The sequence below is a fragment of the Panthera tigris genome, chromosome A3, assembly GCF_018350195.1.
Source record: "Panthera tigris isolate Pti1 chromosome A3, P.tigris_Pti1_mat1.1, whole genome shotgun sequence".
Classification (NCBI taxonomy): Eukaryota; Metazoa; Chordata; class Mammalia; order Carnivora; family Felidae; genus Panthera; species Panthera tigris.
In genome coordinates this window covers 113,126,354-113,143,804 of record NC_056662.1, presented here as the reverse complement: position 1 = coordinate 113,143,804, position 17,451 = coordinate 113,126,354, and the positions used below count along the sequence as shown (strand labels likewise).

Sequence of the window (17,451 nt, the reverse complement as noted above, 5' to 3'; positions counted from 1 at the left end):
TGCGGCTTGATCGCATGAACCATGAGATCATGTCCTGAGCCCAGATCAAGAGTCAGACACTTAACCGACTGAGCCACCCAGGCGTCCCTGCTCCTTACTTCTTAAGAGTCTATTTTAGTTATTGTCCTGTATGCTACATGTGCTGTGGTCACTTCAACCGTTTGTTATTCTTCAGTCTTAGGTGTTGTAATAATTTTATCCTTTTTACCTGATAATCCTTGTGTCTGGAATAGACTTCCTCCTGTTGTTTTCAGGATGGACTCTTGATCTAAGATTCACATAAACCTTGTCCTCCTCCAGGAAGCTTTTTCCAGCAGCAGCGGCAGCAGCAGCAGCAGCGTTGGGCACTCTGTCTTTGCTGCTGCGTTCCACTCTAGATGGTCTCTGGTAGCACTCATCATGCTGTAGTTGATGAAATTTCTGCAGTGTGTCGTCACTTTCGAACTTCGATTAATGTATTGGAGAGGAGATATCTGTCTTCACATACTTAAACCCTACAACAGGCTGGCATGTGCTAGGCATTCTTTAAATAAATGTTGAATAAGAGTGTGAGAAGGATGGGAAAGTAAGGTTTATTGTAAGGCAAAGCAGGCTAGTTAGGAATTTTGAGACATCTAAGAGCCTAATAATTTCTGATTCAAAGTAGAAAAGTAAGGTGAATAGCAGCTTTTCCTGTAGGAGCTGCTGGATTGAGAGGAGCATGGCCCTCTCCTCTCCCTGTGATGGTGTGAACTTGTCCACTGATTCCAGTATACAAAAATGTTACTTTGCCTGCTGTGTTCAGGGCTTTCACTTGACCTGATACCATGAACTTTGTTCGCACCAACTTTTGCAGAGACAACATATAGCCCTAAGCTGTTGGTGACTTAGCAGGTCGTCACCACCCATCCTGAGTTTTGGGGTACTGGCAGAGCCGTGGCTCAAATCCCCAGAGTTCGAGATGGTGGGACTCACTGTTCTGGCCAGGGTTCTTCTGGAAATAATATGTCTTGCGTATTTGGCTTGCATGTTTGTACCAAACAAAATGTGGCACCCTTGGTGCAGAGTGAACATAGCACAGAAGTGACAGGCCATCTGCTCTGCCCTGGCTGCCTCAGGCCTACCAGCGCTGGTCATGTCTATATATCATCGTATTAAGGAAGTTCCCGAACTTCCTTTGGTGGTTGAAGATAAAGTTCAAGGCTACAAGACTACCAGAGAGGCTGTTTCGCTTCTTAAAATACTTAAAGCCTAGAATGATATCAGAAAGGTTATGCCTCTCAGCAAATGAGAGCTGGGAAGGACACAATGAGAAATTGTCATTGTATCCAGTGTAGGGGACCCTGCATTATCTGTAATGAGGACAGTGGTATCATAAAGGCCCTCAGAAATGCCCCTGGAATTACTTTACTTAATGTAAGCAAACTGAACATCTCGAAACTTGCCCCTGGTGGGCATGCAGGACATTTCTGCATATTTGGACTGACAGCGTCTTCTGCAAGTTAGATGATCTGTATGGCACTTGGCATAAGGCTGCCTCCCTCAAGAGCAACTACAACCTTCCCATGTACAAGATGCTTAATACACATCTTAGCAGAATCTTGAAGAGCCCCAGAGATCCACAGAGGCCGCCAAGTACCACACAACCGGAGTCATCGCAGAGTCCTGAAGAAGAATCCACTGAAAAACCTGAGAATCGTGTTGAAGCTAAACCCGTATACACAGACCGTGTGCCGGGACACCATTCTTTGCCAGGCCAAGAATCACAAACTTTGAATGAATAAGGCAGCAGCATCTTTGGAAGCCAAATCAGATGAGAAGGGGGTTCCAGGCAAGAGGCCTCTGGGAGGGAAGAAAGGAAAAAAGGGCTATTGGTGTGAAGAAGCAGAAGAAACCTTTGGCAGGAAAACCGGCTGCAGCTACCAAGAAATCAGCTGCCGAGAAGCAGCCTGCAGAGGAGAAATCCACCACAGAAGAAAAGACGCCTGCTACATAAAAACTTAAATTTTCTTATTCCATAGATGTCATATCATTTTGGATAGCTAATTTTGAATAAAGATCAAAGGCAAAAAAAAAAAAAAGTGAAAGTAGTCTTACAACTTAAATCTTTGCTTTTCACTTTAATACTGGGCATCATTTCCTAAAATAGTGGATGTAACATAATGAATTATCTACTGGAGGTAATAAAATGGGTAATACTCATTCTAGAAATGGTTAATGATTGTTTTCAGTAACAAAGTTTTGTCCAGCATGATTCAATACGGGCTAATTGCTAGGAAGTCAAATATTACCACCTTGTGTAATTTGGGGTTTTTGTTGTTGTTTTGGGGTTGTTTTGGGGTTGTTTTTTGTTTTGTTTTGTTTTGTTTTTTGAGAGACGGACAGAGAAAGTGCAAGCAGGGGAGAGGGAAAGACAATCTTAAGCAGGCTCCAGACCCAGCACAGAGCCTGACACAGGGCTCGATCTTACAACTGTGAGATCATGACCTGAGCCAAAATCAAAAGTGGGACTGTTGACTGAGCCACCCAAGCACCCCTGCATCATGTTTTTAATTGTATGTTTATAGATGGATACAATTTTTCATAATTAATAGTGTTTAATTGTCAAGTATAAAAATTTAGAGATGTTTATGTCAGTGGAAACATGTTACTTACGAGTGAAGTAATTTTTTCTGAAATTAAAATCAACATATTAGTTAAATTTTATGTTACATACATCATCAGCATAATCGTTTTCAATTATTTGAAGGTGCACCTCCTCTTTCTTCTTTGGAAAAAGATAAAGAAATTGATCTTGAGTTACTTCAAGATCTAATGGAAGTTGACATTGATCCTTTAGATATTGATTTGGAAAAAGATCCTCTTGCAGCCAAAGTTTTTAAGGTATGATATACTATTCTTTGCAATTTAAATATTTCATTTTATACTTTTGGCTTATTAATCACTTAAAACAGGAAAGTATACCTGTTTATCACTAAATGTAATTCATTATTCATTGTTCTCAAAATTCATTAACTTGCAATAGATCTTATAGTAGTTTTTTTTATAATATAGATGGAGTAATATAAGGAACACATACCCTTTTATTAATATAGCCACTATTATTGTCTTATGTATTAGTAAGAGCCACTAATAGGCTTGGGGAAGTTTAGTTATGGATTACTCAATTTTAGGCAAGGCCAGTGTATTGCAAGTTCTACTTCTGTGTTAGCCTCAAGTTTTTCTAAAGGAGATATACCTCTAATACTTTATATTGCTTCTATTTATGTATAAGAATTTTTTTTTTTTAAGTTTTAGTTATTTTGAGATAGAGTATGAGTCAGGAAGGGGCAGAGAGAGTGGGTGAGAGAGAGAATCCTAAGCAGGCTCCACACTGTCAGGAGCCTGATGCGGGGCTCTAACTCATGAACCATGAGATCATGACCTGAGCTGAAGTCGGATGCTTAACTGACTGAGCCACCTAGGTGCCCCGAGATTTTTCTTTAAGGATGCTAATTATCTCTCAGATTCTAATACATTTTTTTTAAGTTTATTTATTTTGTGTGTGTGTGTGTGAGAGAGAGAGAGAGAGAGAGAGAGAGACAGAGAGAGAGAGAGTAAGCACAAGTGGGGTATGGATAGAGAGAGAGAATTCCAGGCAGGCTCTGCACTGTCAGCACAGAGCTCCACATGGGGCTCAATCTCAAGAACTGTGAGATCCTCACATGAGCTGACATCAGGAGTCAGATGCTTAACCTACTGAGCCACCCAGGTACCCCTCTCTCAGATTCTAAATAAATAAGGTACTTCTAGATGTTGGTATCAAATCAAGAGAAAATTCCTGAACTATTCCTATAGATCATTAAAATTAGAAGTATGTTTTGGTGATTTAAAGGGGGGGGAGCATGTTTATTTTGTAACCCTGTTTGAATTTAGATAGTGTAAATAATGTCACTCTTAGTGAAGAGGTAAAAATAAACCACAGTTTTATTTTTCCCACTCTTTTAAGCCAATAAGCAGTACATGGTATGACTACTGGGGTGCTGATTATGGCACCTACAATTACAACCCTTACATTGGAGGTCTTGGGATTCCTGTAGCAAAGCCACCTGCAAGCACAGAGAAGAATGGATCACAGACAGTTAGTGTTTCAGTATCTCAGGGTAAGTGGGTATTATATTCTAAGTCATGTGCTATTCCTAAAACAAATTCTGATTTCATGTATGCTTTGACATATGAGAAAACGAGGCTGAGTGTGTGCTCTGAGGGTTTGGTTTCCCACATGTGCCATCAGAGTGACACAGATGTGTGTTTCTGTGTCAGTCCGTTTGGAGGAGCTTCTGTTTATGGGGCATTTTGTTTCTCAGAATAACACCTCACAAAATATATTTGTGAGTTGTGTGGGATTGACAGGGACTTTAAATTGATTGTGCTTTAATGTATTTTTTACTCATAGTAAACTCGTATTTTGTTTGTAAACAGATGAAACCACACTGAATATTATTTTTACACTTTTCTAGTCATGTAGAATATATCAGAGTTTTTGTTTTTAATAAAATCTTTGGTTAAATTTTGAAACAACCATATGTTTGCTGAAATGTTGAAGTTTGATACAAAGAATATTTGCTATCCTGAACCATTTGGGAGTAAGTTGCTAGGCTTAAATATTTTTATTTTATTTGTTTTACAAATCAGGGCATTTTTCTACAAGAGCAATCAGGAAGCACATTTCATCAAAATTAGGAAACTAACATTAGTACTAACATTCATATCCCATTCCAGTTCAGCACTTGTGTTTAAATAACATCCTTTATGCTAAAGGATCCAAAGCAAAAAGATGCCTTGTAGTTAGTTGTCATACCTCTTCAGTCTCATTCAGCCTGCCATAGCTCTTTTTTTTTTTTACATTTATTTATTTATTTATTTATTTATTTATTTATTTATTTATTTATTTATTTTTGAGAGAGAGAGAGAGAGAGAGAGCGAGTGAGCAGTGGATAGGCAGAGAGAGAGGGAAAGAGACAATCTTAAGTAGGCTCTGCAATGTCAGCATAGAGCCAGACGTGAGGTTTGATCTCACAACTGCAAGATCACACCTGAGCTGAAACCAAGAGTCAGATCCTTATCTGACTGAGCCACCCAAGCACCCCACAGCCTGCCACAGTTCATCAGAGTTCACTTCCATGACCTTAATGCTTTTGAAGATTACAAGCCGGTTATTTTGTAAAATGTTCTTCAAAACTTGGGTGTGTGTGTTATTTCCTCATGATTAGATTATGGTCATGCATCGTTGCCAGAAGTATCGCTGGTATAATGCATAGATTTTCTTATGTATTCTGTTAGTTGGCTTACGATTTTAATTTGTTCCATGACTGGTGATTTGAAGTTTAATTACTTGATTTAAAGTCTTCTCCCTTATAAAGTTGTTCTTTGTCCCTTGCCAAATAAATTTTTGTGGGTGTGGGAGAGTGGTGCTTCGAAACTATTCTTTTAAAAAAATTAGTTTTGTTTTTTTTTTTAATTTTTTTTTCAACGTTTTTTATTTATTTTTGGGACAGAGAGAGACAGAGCATGAACGGGGGAGGGGCAGAGAGAGAGGGAGACACAGAATCGGAAACAGGCTCCAGGCTCCGAGCCATCAGCCCAGAGCCCGACGTGGGGCTCGAACTCACGGACCGCGAGGTCGTGACCTGGCTGAAGTCGGACGCTTAACCGACTGCGCCACCCAGGCGCCCCTAGTTTTATTTTTAAGTAGATTTATGGTTTTCTGTTTTATTCAGTGGGTCATAATTATTATTTGTATATTTGTTGCTTAGTTTTTATTAAGGCAAAATGTGAATAACATAAAACTCACCATTTTAAACCATTTTTAAAAACTTTTTTTAATGTTTATTTATTTTTGAGAGAGAAACAGAGCATGAGTGGGGGAGGGGCAGGGAGAGAGGCAGACACAGAATCCCAAGCAGGCTTCAGGCTCTGAGCTGTCAGCATAGAGTCCATGCGGGGCTCGAACCCATGGGCCAGGAGATTATGACCTGAGCCGAAGTTAAACACTTAACCGACTGAGCCACCCAGGCACCCCCCATTTTACCCATTTTTAAGTATACAGTTTTGTGGCACTAAGTATATTCACGGTGTCTTCATTATTTATTTTGATGTTCACATTGTCCCAGATTTGACCAGTGGGATCTTTCTTAAGCTTATCTGTTTTTTTGATACTTTCTCATCTTTCTGTGAGTTTCCTTGTTTTCTGGCACAAGGTGCCCCAGGCTTATCATTTCCTTTTTCTTCCCTAGACTGGGGATTAACTACTTGAGCAAAAAGGGTATTTCAAAACATTTTAGTGGAAGAATGTGATTAGGAAACCAAGATTTGGGTGCTAGATATACTTAACTACAATTTCGGTGACTGTTTCTGTGTCCTCTTGGTGGACAGGGTGTGTGTGTGTTTGTGTGTGTGTTTACACACATTTGTGTCTATATTTCTAATATACATATCTGGCTGTAGTATTTTAAAAAATACTATTTTTTTAATAAATTTAAAAAATTTAAATAAGTTAAAAAAATTTAATTTAAGTTCGTTAATGTTCAGTGTAATATTCCACAGGCTTCATTTTAACTTCTTCCCTTCCATTTTTGTATCTGTATTCTCTGACAATGAGGAACCTGGTTCTCATTATCCTTACCTTACTTGTTTCCGTTATCATCACTTAATTTATTTGATCCACTTCTCTTTATATAACCAGTCTCTCATCTCTGGCCTCCTTTGCACAGATTTTGTTACCTGCATACTCCCTGACATACCTGATACTCCTGACAGGTTGTTCTCCATGAGGACACATTCTTCACCCTATTCTGCATTTGGAAGTCAACATTTTAGTGTAGAAAGTAGGACATGAGTAAAAATTATCAAATAGCCTTTTTTTCTTTTAACTGCTCTTTGTAGCCCTAGATGCTCGCCTAGAAGTTGGACTTGAACAACAAGCAGAACTTATGTTGAAAATGATGTCTACCCTGGAAGCAGATTCCATTTTACAGGCATTAACAAATACATCACCTACATGTAAGTGAAAATCATCATTCTTGATTTTTTAAGTGCATTCAGTGAAGACAAATTTTTAAATTCCACGTGTGGTGTGAATCTGAGTAGGCTAAGTATATAGCACCTCTCCCTCACTAAGTTAGTAGCAAGTTGAGAAAAAAGACAAAGGATTAATAAATTGGGAAAGCGGAGGGGAAACAAAATGCCTCCATGTAGTACTACACTTACATTCAGTCCAAAAAGCTGAGTGATGTTTTGTTATTGTGGCATTGTGAAGTTAATGAAATTCCTAGAGTTGTTTGCTTAGCTAGCTGCCTGGGAGTTCCTTCCATTATATCCGCATTTATTATAAAGTGGGTTTTTGAATACAGTAATTCCCCCCCCCTTTTCCAAGAGACATACAAGACCCCCGGTGGATGCCTGACACCACAGCTAGTACTGAACCCTATATGTACCATGTTTTTTCCATACAAACCTGTAATAAAGTTTGATTTATAAATTTGGCACAGTAAGAGATTAACAATAATAATAAAATAGAACAATTATATACTGTAATAAAGGTATGAATGTGGTCTCTCTCAAAATATGTATTCACTCTCGTGGTGGTGATTTTTGATGATAAAATGCCTGCATGGTGTAATGCAGTAGGGTGAATGATGTAGGTGTAGTGATGGAGTGTCAGGCTACCGCTGACCTTCTAACTGTATGTCAGTCAGAGGATCACCTGCCTCCTGCCTGTAGTTGACTGCTGTTCATACGATGATAGCAGTTGACTGCTATTAAAAGAAACCGGAAACTGTGGAAAACAAAACTATTGATAAGGGGGCACTGCTGCAGTGGCATCTTTGTCACCCTTAAAGACTAGGATGGATGTAGTCTGGTTTCTCTTCAAATCGTGTAAATCTCTCGCCTTTTACTAAAGACTAGGATGGAAGAGATATATAGGGGCCTAATTGAACTGCTGAATTGAAGATTTACTGCCTGATTATCTGCATCAAAAGAGAGCACACTTTTTATATCAAGGACCAGATAGTTAATGTTTTAGGCTTTCTGAGCTGTACAGTGTGTGTGGTAACTACACAACTGTGACTTTGTAGTAAGTAGCCATAGACAATGTCCAAACAAATGGGCATGGCTGATTTAGAAACTGTTACACAGTCAGGTGCCTGCCAGTTTTGATCATCCGGCTGTAGTTTGCTGAAGTAGAGTGCTAGACTTGGGTAGATTGCCTCCTGTCAGGTGAGCACAGTTAAGATAGCAGCTTGTCTCTCAAAGACTAAAGATTGAGGAGTTGTGCTGAGGAGATGGTGATTTTTATTTTCCTTCACCTCCTGTAAATTACTTCACCTTCTCTGGAGCATGGTGAGTAAAGGGGTAGATGTACTAGTTAGAACCTAGGAAGAGCATCATGTTCTCCGTCCCCTATGAAGGAGAGTTCACAATGCATTAGAGAAATTGGGTTTTTCAACATTTCTATGTCAAATTGAATTCTTTCACTTTGCTGTTTTCATTTATTTCTCACCTTAGGGGGTATAGAAAAAAGGTGAAAGACTGAAGAAATGGTCTAGTGTTCTGTGATCTTGGTATTGGTACAATAGTATTATTGTACCTTATCTTTCATGTAATGGAGGGATCTCTTTTGTTGGGTCAGCCTCTCCGCGACGACAGACAACTCAGTACTGACCTAAGTAGCCCTTTTCTCTGTTAAATATTTCTGATCTAAAACATTTTGTTAAAAGATGCTTTTGTAATTTGTATCTGTTCCTCTTAATATTTTATCTTTTGATTTTTATCCTGTTCAGAACTTTGTCCCCCTTTTAATAACTTTGTAAATAAAATTTTCATGGAAAACCTCTCTTAGAGTTCATATATTTGTCTACTTCCCATGAATGTATGCTCATTTATTAGTTTGGTGTGTGACCTGGGCATCAGAATTTTTTGATGCTTCCCAGGTAATTTTAATGTGTAATCAAGGTTAAGAATCAATGGATTAGAGTCTAAATTATTCTAAAATTACTTTCTTAAGAATTAGTCAAGATTCTTCTTTTTCTTCCTTTTCCTCTTTTATTAATTAGGAAAAAATTGAAAATAGAAATTGCTAGAGAGTAATAAGGTTTTGTTCCTTTGATGGACAAGTGCTGTGAATTGGGGAGCTTCTCTCTTTGGTGATTGTCTTTTTGACCTTCAGGTAATGTTGTAAAAACAAATTTTCAAATAATATAATGATGAACCATTCTTAGGAATGCAATTAAAAAAATTTTTTTAAAGAGCTTATCTGTACATACTAATAGCTAGTGAACATTTCTCCTGCTACTTTGTATATAAAAATCATAATTGTGTTTAATTTTCAGTATCACAGTCTCCCACTGGAACAGATGATTCCCTTCTAGGGGGTTTACAAGCAGCAAGCCAGTCCAGCCAGCTTATTATACAGTTATCATCTGTCCCAATGTTAAATGTTTGTTTCAACAAACTTTTTTCCATGCTTCAAGTCCATCATGTCCAGGTATGACTTCAGGAGAAATGGTGTATTTTTACAAGTATTGCTAGCCTAGTAAAAGGTGAAAATAACTGGGGAGATCTTTCTCAACCTGAAAGGGTGTTTTATTCATTATCTCAGATGGAGAAGTATTGGAGATCCTTTGATAACCACAGCTCCTCAGTGATAGGGTTATTTATAAGTTTTATGATTTTTAAGCTTTGTTACTTTAGTTCCAATTATATGTTGCACATACAACTATATTTAAAGACTTGAATCATCCATTTTGATTTAGAAAACTATATGTATTAGGTACCAAATTTTAATTTAAATTTTGTTTCATCAAGAATTGTGAGATGTGTTTGCTTGCCAGCTGAATTGAAGTAGCCAGAGGAAATACTTAATAAAAAAATTAATTACTCACAAGGAGTCATTCATAAGGTTTTTATTTAAACAGTATTTCGTTATATAATAGGTTTTTTTTTTTTTCCCTCCTGTCAATTTTCACTCTTTTTCAGTTGGAATCGCTTCTCCAGTTGTGGCTCACATTGAGCCTGAATTCTAGTTCATCTGGAAACAAAGAAAATGGAGCAGACATTTTTTTGTATAATGCCAATCGAATACCTGTCATCTCATTAAATCAGGGTAAGATTTATTAGAAGGATGGTTATTAACATACTATAAATAAACTAAAAAGGCAATGATTAGGGTAATGTTTACCTAATATTTGTCATTAGGATTAAAATGGTTTACTGGAAAAAACCTTTTTTTAATAAACTGACATTACTTAGCAGTGAAAAAAACAAAAAAATTACTCTGTGATTTGTGTTATGTTATGCCCATGTGCAACTAAAACTTGCACTGTTAATCTTTATTTCCTAAAATATTTGTCTTATTCTTCAGCTGTTCTGTTACCACTGGTATGTCTTTTTTTTTGTTTGTTTTTAATGATTATTTTTGAGAGACAGAGACAGAGTGTGAGCAGGGGCGGGCAGAGAGAGAGGGAGACATAGAATCCAAAGCAGGCTCCAGGCTCCAGGCTCCAAGCTGTCAGCACAGAGCCCAATGCGGGGCTCGAACTCACAAACCCTGAGATCATGAACTGAGCCAAAGTCAGAAGCTTAACTGACCGAGCCACCCAGGTGCCCTTGGTATTTCTTAAAAAGGTGAATCAGCCTCATAGGAATTGATAAATTGGAGTTGGTTGTCGATTTCCTGTAGATGTTGTATTAGTAGGCAAACCATAAGAGACTCTTAAATACAGAGAACAAACTGAGGGTGGGGGAAAGGGGAAAATGGGCAATGGGCATTGAGGAGGGCACTTGTTGGGATGAGCCCTGGGTGTTGTATATAAGCAATGAACCACAGGAATCTACCCCAAAAACCAAGAGCACACTTTACACACTGTATGTTAGTCAATTTGACAGTAAATTATATTTAAAAAAAGAAAAAAAGTTGTGTTAGTTAGGGATGCCTGGGGGGCTCAGTCAGTTAAACGTCCGACTTCGGCTCAGGTCATAATCTCATGGTTTATGAGTTCAAGCCTTGTGTTGGGCTGTGTGCTGACAGCTCAGAGCCTTGTGTCTCCCACTTTGTCTGCCTCTACCCCACTCACACTCTGTCTCTCTCTCTCTCTCTCTCTCCCCCTCAAAAATAAACATTAGAAAAAAATTTTTTAAGAGTTGTATTAGTTAACTTTTGGGTGTGTGTGTGTGTGTGTGTGTATGTGTGTGTGTTTTGGACAAATGCATGAGTGTGGATATAATGGGAGTAAAATAATACCCTTCTATAGAAATAGAATTAGTCTTTGGCTCTCGCTGCAGGAATCTATTTAGTTTTATTTTAAGAAAAGTGTAAATGGTCATCTATTTCTGGTGCTTTCTTCCTAGGGGGGTGCATTTTCTATTCACATGGCTATCAGGTTGGTCTTTAGTCCCACTGGCTCAACAGTCCTACTTAGATCTGCATTGTCTTGGCAAGAGCCAACCTGCTTTAATTAAGAGGTTTTCATCTCTTCCACTGTACTAATAATTATTATAAGTCGTGCTCTTTTTTATTGTGAAAACCCTTACACATAAACAAAGTTGATGAGTAAAAAAAGTAAATAACTGTTCATTATTATCATCAGATATCTGGTTAGTATTCAAATTTCTAGTTGTCTCAACTGTTCCAAATTTTTAAAACTTGAAATAGACTCCATATAAGGTCCACATGTTTTAATTATATTTCTTTAATCCCTAAGCTGTATCGGTTCCCTCCAGATCTTTTTTTTTTATCCCCTTAATAAAGTCATTTTTCAAAGAAGTTTGGTTGTTTTTCAGGATTCTCAGGTTCCTGATTTTTCGTGATTGTATCTCCATGCTGTCCTCTCTGTTTCCTATAAATTGGTAGTTAGACCTGGAGCTTAGTATTTTTTTAAAAGGCAATTTCAAAGGTAGCCTCTATTTTTACATTATTAACACACTGATGCTGAATGCCATTAATAATTCATTAGAGGTTTCAAAATGAGGATAGTCTGTTTCTGTCACTTTTTCATTTTAGTTGAAATATTTACATAAAGAGAAATTTTCTTTCATAGGCTGTTCTCTCAACCTCTGTTGGTACAGTTTGTATAATAGAGGCAAGGAAAATGCCAGAACTTCCTTAATTTTTAAAATGACCATTTAGTTTCTTTAATAAATATCTGTGTAAGTTCAGGGATTTAAAAATATTTTTCTATTAAAATTGTTATGGATATTGATGCTAAAATTTTGCCATTTGTGGCCAGTGCGGTGCTCCTTTCTTTTGTTTTAAATACATGACTGGGTTTTTGCTACCTTTTAAAGTGTGGTAAATATTTCAGTCTGAAATCTGGAATCAGCCATTTTTCAAGGGTGTTTTAAGAGCACAGTGTGGGCACTGAATTATGTTTGTGCATTTGAATAATTTCTTTGGCTTCTCCAGCTGCCGTTCAGTGCTTCCCACTTAATCTTGCAAGTGACCTAATTTTTGTTGTAGTTTCTGCTTTTGTTGTGAAGTTGTATTGGTTTTCAGAAGTTTTACCCCATCCCTGTTTTTCCAGTGTCCCCTGTTATTTTCAGCTTTAGGTCTTATAGAATGTGAAGAGTTTTAGTAAAGCTGTGTTGCAGTAGAAGTGCCTGTAGTTTGAAAAGGACAGCATGTTTATAGTGATAACATGTTATTTTATGGATGGTGGGCTGAGCTTTAAACTTAGCCTTAAAACATTATTTTATTTCTTAATTCTTTAGTGATATTTAACGGGGAACTCTTTTCATTTGTATGTTTTGAGGCCACTAGGTAGTGAATTGATGTAAAGAAATAGTGTCGGTATTTTAAATTTGTCTGTTTCATTTTTAATTCTTAATAAACATGTGGTTATCATTAATTAAAAATGTCCTCCCCTTCTCTTTTCTGTATAGCGTCCATAACTAGCTTTCTCACCGTGTTAGCTTGGTATCCCAACACTCTTCTCCGGACATGGTGCCTTGTGCTTCATAGTCTAACTCTCATGACAAATATGCAGCTGAATCGTAAGTTTAGAGATTTATTCCTTTAAATCTCTCACACATACTTTTTTATCCTTACTGTCAGATTCTCAAGATTTTTGTAAGAAGTGATAGAGTTGTGAACATTATGTTCCTTCTTTGACTATGCCTCTTCTGAATTTATTCTTAAATATCTTAGGCTTTGTGCCTCTTTACTTTGACAATTTACTCTCATTTGCCATCACAAGTTCAAATCATAGTTTTACTTTCTAAAACCTTACTACTTATTAAAATGAAACTGATTGCTTTTAGAGTACAGTCAAATATTTACTGTTTTATTTTTGTTATTCTTTTTAAAGGATCTTTGCGCTTAAAAGTGATTTATTTATTATTATAATCCTGAGCATATATGATTAGATTGCTAGGTTTTTGTTTCCACATCTAGATCCCTTATGTTATCTTCTGTAGTGCATATTGGTTTTACTTTTCACATTTAAGTCTGGATTTAATCTGACATTCTGGAGATTGTTGTTGAGATAGGGATGAAAGTTCAGACTAGAAAACAAGGACTCACCATTTGTGAATTGAAATCCTCGTTCTCTGTAGATTATGACAAGAGGTGGGTAAATTTCATCCCCATTCTTTGTGGGGTTAATTTCACTAAATAGAAAGCTCTGTCACATTGATAAATATATCAGTTTAAATCATTGTTTTGCATCAAAGTGCTATTCCTTTTTTTCATTTCAAATATACTTTCCAAATAGGGCATCAAAAGTATCACTGTCTCATATTGAAGATAGATTTAGCTCACAGGATGTTTTAGTCAATTCAGAAAACTGGTGTGTTACCTGTATACCTTTGAACATTATACAACCTTTGTGGTACTGACTTGCAAAAATGAATAGTGTTTGCATAGATTTATCTGAGATTTATCCGAAAAGTAGGTCCCTATTTCTGAAAGAGGGAAATAATTACCAAGAATAGGCTCACCAAAAGGTCAGTAAGCATTTATTTATTTCTTTTCCAATTTCTTTTCCACTTGACTATATACTAAATAAGATGCACTTTAAACCAGCTATTTTTTATAGTCAGATTAGGAGAGAGGCCAGAGGAGATCCATGATAGATGAAAATACAGAATGAGCCCAACACAGTCAATGCAGTAGAGTTTCAGACCCTTTTAATAAACTAACTCCCAGGAATATGTGAGTTTTCCTTGAAACTAAAAGATATTTGAGATACTGCATTTCCATTCTTTCAGGGTCCATTTGTTAAGAGCATTTTTAAAAAATGTTTTACAGCTGGTTCAAGCAATGCCATTGGAACTCAGGAGAGTACTGCTCATCTGCTGGTTTCAGATCCAAACCTGATTCATGTATTAGTGAAATTTCTCTCTGGCACCAGTCCACATGGAACAAATCAACACAGTCCGCAGGTACCATGTCTTTTCAAAACTAGTGATAGACCCAGACAGTTCAATAAACATATTTGTAAAGAAAAACTTAATGTAACTAATAAAATTTTCATTGCTTAGGTATTAAATGATATTGTCTTATATTTCAATGTAATAAAATGTTTTGAATGATATATAATAATAGTTATACTGAAACTGAAGCACAGCAGGTAGTAAATGTTCACTTGAATTTTTACTGATTTATAAGCAGATGTGTATTTTTGGCATTAATTTTGGGCTAATTTAAGAAACATCCTGAAAAAATACTTACCTGAAAGTCAGGGAAACATTTAAGAAATCTTGGAATTAAAAAAGTTCTGTTTTGTTTTTGTTTTTGAGTGAGAGAGGACACAACTGAAGGAGGGTTATAGAGAGAGGGAGAGAGAGAGAGAGAGAATCCCACAAGGGGCAGAGAGAGAGAGAAGTGGAAGCTCATGAACCTGAGCCGAAGTCAGATGCTTAACTAACTGAGCCACCCAGGCACCACAGGAATTTAAAAAGTTGTTTAAAATTAATGTACCATGTTTAATGATCTCAACTACTAATATTGATAATCCACCTAACAACCATTTTATAATATTAAATATGTTATTAAAAAAAATAGCAAGTTGTATTGCTCAGGGCTTATAAACAATTTTAGTCTCATTATAAACTTCCTTTATATCAGTTTAATTTCTTGTTATAATATATTGCTTTTTAAAATATTCCTACATCATTATACTTCTTCTTTTTTTTTTTTTAAAGAGAGAGAGAGAAAGAGAGCATGAGCAGGGGCGTGGCAGAGAGACTCTCAAGCAGGCTCCATGCTCAGTGCAGAGCCCGATGTGGGGCTCTATCTCAATGACCGTGAGATCATGACCTGAGCCAAAACCAAAAATTGGACACTTAACTGAGACACCCAGTCGCCCCTATTATATATTTTTTTATATAAGATATAAATTTAGTTTTCATAGCATCTTTTTAGTGGAGGCTATGCAGCATTATCATCTTTTAAATTTGTAAATTTTTCTCTGGATTTGCCATTAGACAAAATCTCATTTAGTTGTGTAATCTGTAATAATATCATCCTTTCTGGTGTTTCATTTATTCAGTAAGTTTTATAAAAATGTTTATTTATTTTTTAGAGAGATAGCATGAGTGGGGTAGAGGCAGAGAGAGAGGGAAGGAGAGAATCCTAGGCAGGCTCCATACTGTCAGCACAGAGCCTGATGTGGGGCTTGAACTCACAAGCTGTGAGATGATGACCTGAGCTGAAATCAAGAGTCAGGCTCTTAACCAACAGAGCCACCCAGGTGCCCCTGTTCAGTAAGTTTTTACGAGGCTTCTATGTGCTAGGTCCAGGTATTGTTCTAGGTACTAGGGATTATAAGTAGTTACCAAGACCAAGTTCTCTGCCTTCTTGGATTTTAAATTCTGTTGGATACATTTAGTCAGTAGTCTCGTACTGTACATACTTAAGTTTTGTAGAACACAGTGAAACGAGCAAGACAAGCATGAAAACAAGGGAGAAAAAACTATTATATTTAGATTGGGCCAGAGTTTTGGTGGAAGCAGAGGCATATTGTCAAGTGATTATTGTACATAGAGATTTATGAATTGGGAATGTGAAGATTCCTGGGATCATTGATTCTAACTTCATTATTTTACGTATATGAAGAAATGCAGTATCTGCATTGCCCACAATTACACAACTTGTTGGTGGTAGAGCGAGGTATTGGAGGGCATACCATTGTATTAAATAGGGATTTTTTCTTCCTGTTTTTTTTTTTTTTTTTAAAGGCAGAATAACTTATTAAAGATCAAGCTTTCCTCCAAGATCTTAGTTTTGGTTAAGAATGCTGTGACTTAGGTGCTTAGTATTAGAAATTAAGTTTATCTAACTTTAAAACAGTTTGAAGCATTACATTGCATTTTGTTTTACCAAAACTCCTCAAGGTTTTTGTGATCATAACAAATTGAGATTGAATAAGATTGTATGGAGAAGTATTACAAAACATTCCAAAACATACCTCAGGTTACTTAATATGTTTTTCATTATCATTTCTTTCATTGACAAGATACAATGTTTGGGAAAGCATTTTTTTATTAATTGGTACGGGTTTGTACCTTTGGAGTCTTTGTGATTTTGGTTTTTTCATCCACTTTCGTATTTACTCTGCTAGTCATTAGAAGCATGACCAGTTGTGGATCGCTTAACCTCTTTGAGTGCTTCTGTGAAATAGGTATTTAGTAAGGTGGTTGGTGAAAATCAGTGCAAAAGTTCTTTGTACTTTTGTGAATCATTGTGGGTATATTTCTTGTGTAATTCAGATGAGTTTTTTTCTGTCTTGAATTACATAAACCTACTGTAAGTTCTAAACCATAATGCTAAAATCATTGATACTAGAATTTATGGTTTTGGGGGCACCTGGGTGGCTCAGTCAGTCGAGAGTCCAACTTTGGTTTAGGTCATGATCTCATGGTTCGTGAGCTCGAGCCCTGCGTCAGGCTTGCTGCTGTGTGTCCAGATCTCACTTCAGATCCTTTGTCCCTCCTCTCTCCCACTCATGCATGCGTGGTCTCTGTCTTTCTATCTCAAAAATAAACGTTTAAAAAAAGGATTTATAATTTTAAGTTTAAAATAAATATATCAAAACCTAAGCAAGTTGGTTTCTTGCTATCACTGTTAATATTTCGTTCTTCATATGAAAAGTTCAAAGAGTATAGTGCTTTTTAAATGAATAATTCTATAAATGGTATCAGTAAAAAGTTTTCAATGGAATTAATTTCTCTTCAGGTTGGTCCAACTGCTACACAAGCTATGCAAGAATTTCTTACCCGATTACAAGTGCATCTTTCTTCAACATGTCCTCAGATATTCAGTGAATTTTTGCTCAAGCTAATTCATATACTTTCTACAGAAAGGTAAATTTCAATGTATGCATGTATTCTTGATGTAGAAGTAATAAGTAATCCTCTGAATAAACTTTGCTTTACCATTTGTTGGGGTAACGTTAATGTGGGAACAGATAAACAGTAGAGTAGGGATTAAGGGGG

General features: G+C 36.7%; 1 protein-coding gene across 9 annotated transcripts in view; it reads left to right on the top strand.

Annotated features, from left to right (window-relative positions):
* BIRC6 (baculoviral IAP repeat containing 6) overlaps positions 1-17,451 on the top strand; it is a 223,543-nt gene that overhangs the window by 104,989 nt on the left and 101,103 nt on the right. For all 9 annotated transcript variants that reach the window (XR_006215936.1, XM_042982203.1, XM_042982202.1 and 6 more), the window contains 8 exons: positions 2,729-2,862; positions 3,968-4,121; positions 6,904-7,020; positions 9,351-9,505; positions 9,997-10,123; positions 12,898-13,008; positions 14,264-14,397; positions 17,192-17,319. Coding sequence is in view for 8 of the 9 variants with exons in the window: in XM_042982203.1 (XP_042838137.1) it covers positions 2,729-2,862; positions 3,968-4,121; positions 6,904-7,020; positions 9,351-9,505; positions 9,997-10,123; positions 12,898-13,008; positions 14,264-14,397; positions 17,192-17,319 (1,060 nt within the window). In the remaining variant the exon portion in view is untranslated. The remainder of the gene's footprint in view (positions 1-2,728; positions 2,863-3,967; positions 4,122-6,903; positions 7,021-9,350; positions 9,506-9,996; positions 10,124-12,897; positions 13,009-14,263; positions 14,398-17,191; positions 17,320-17,451) is intronic.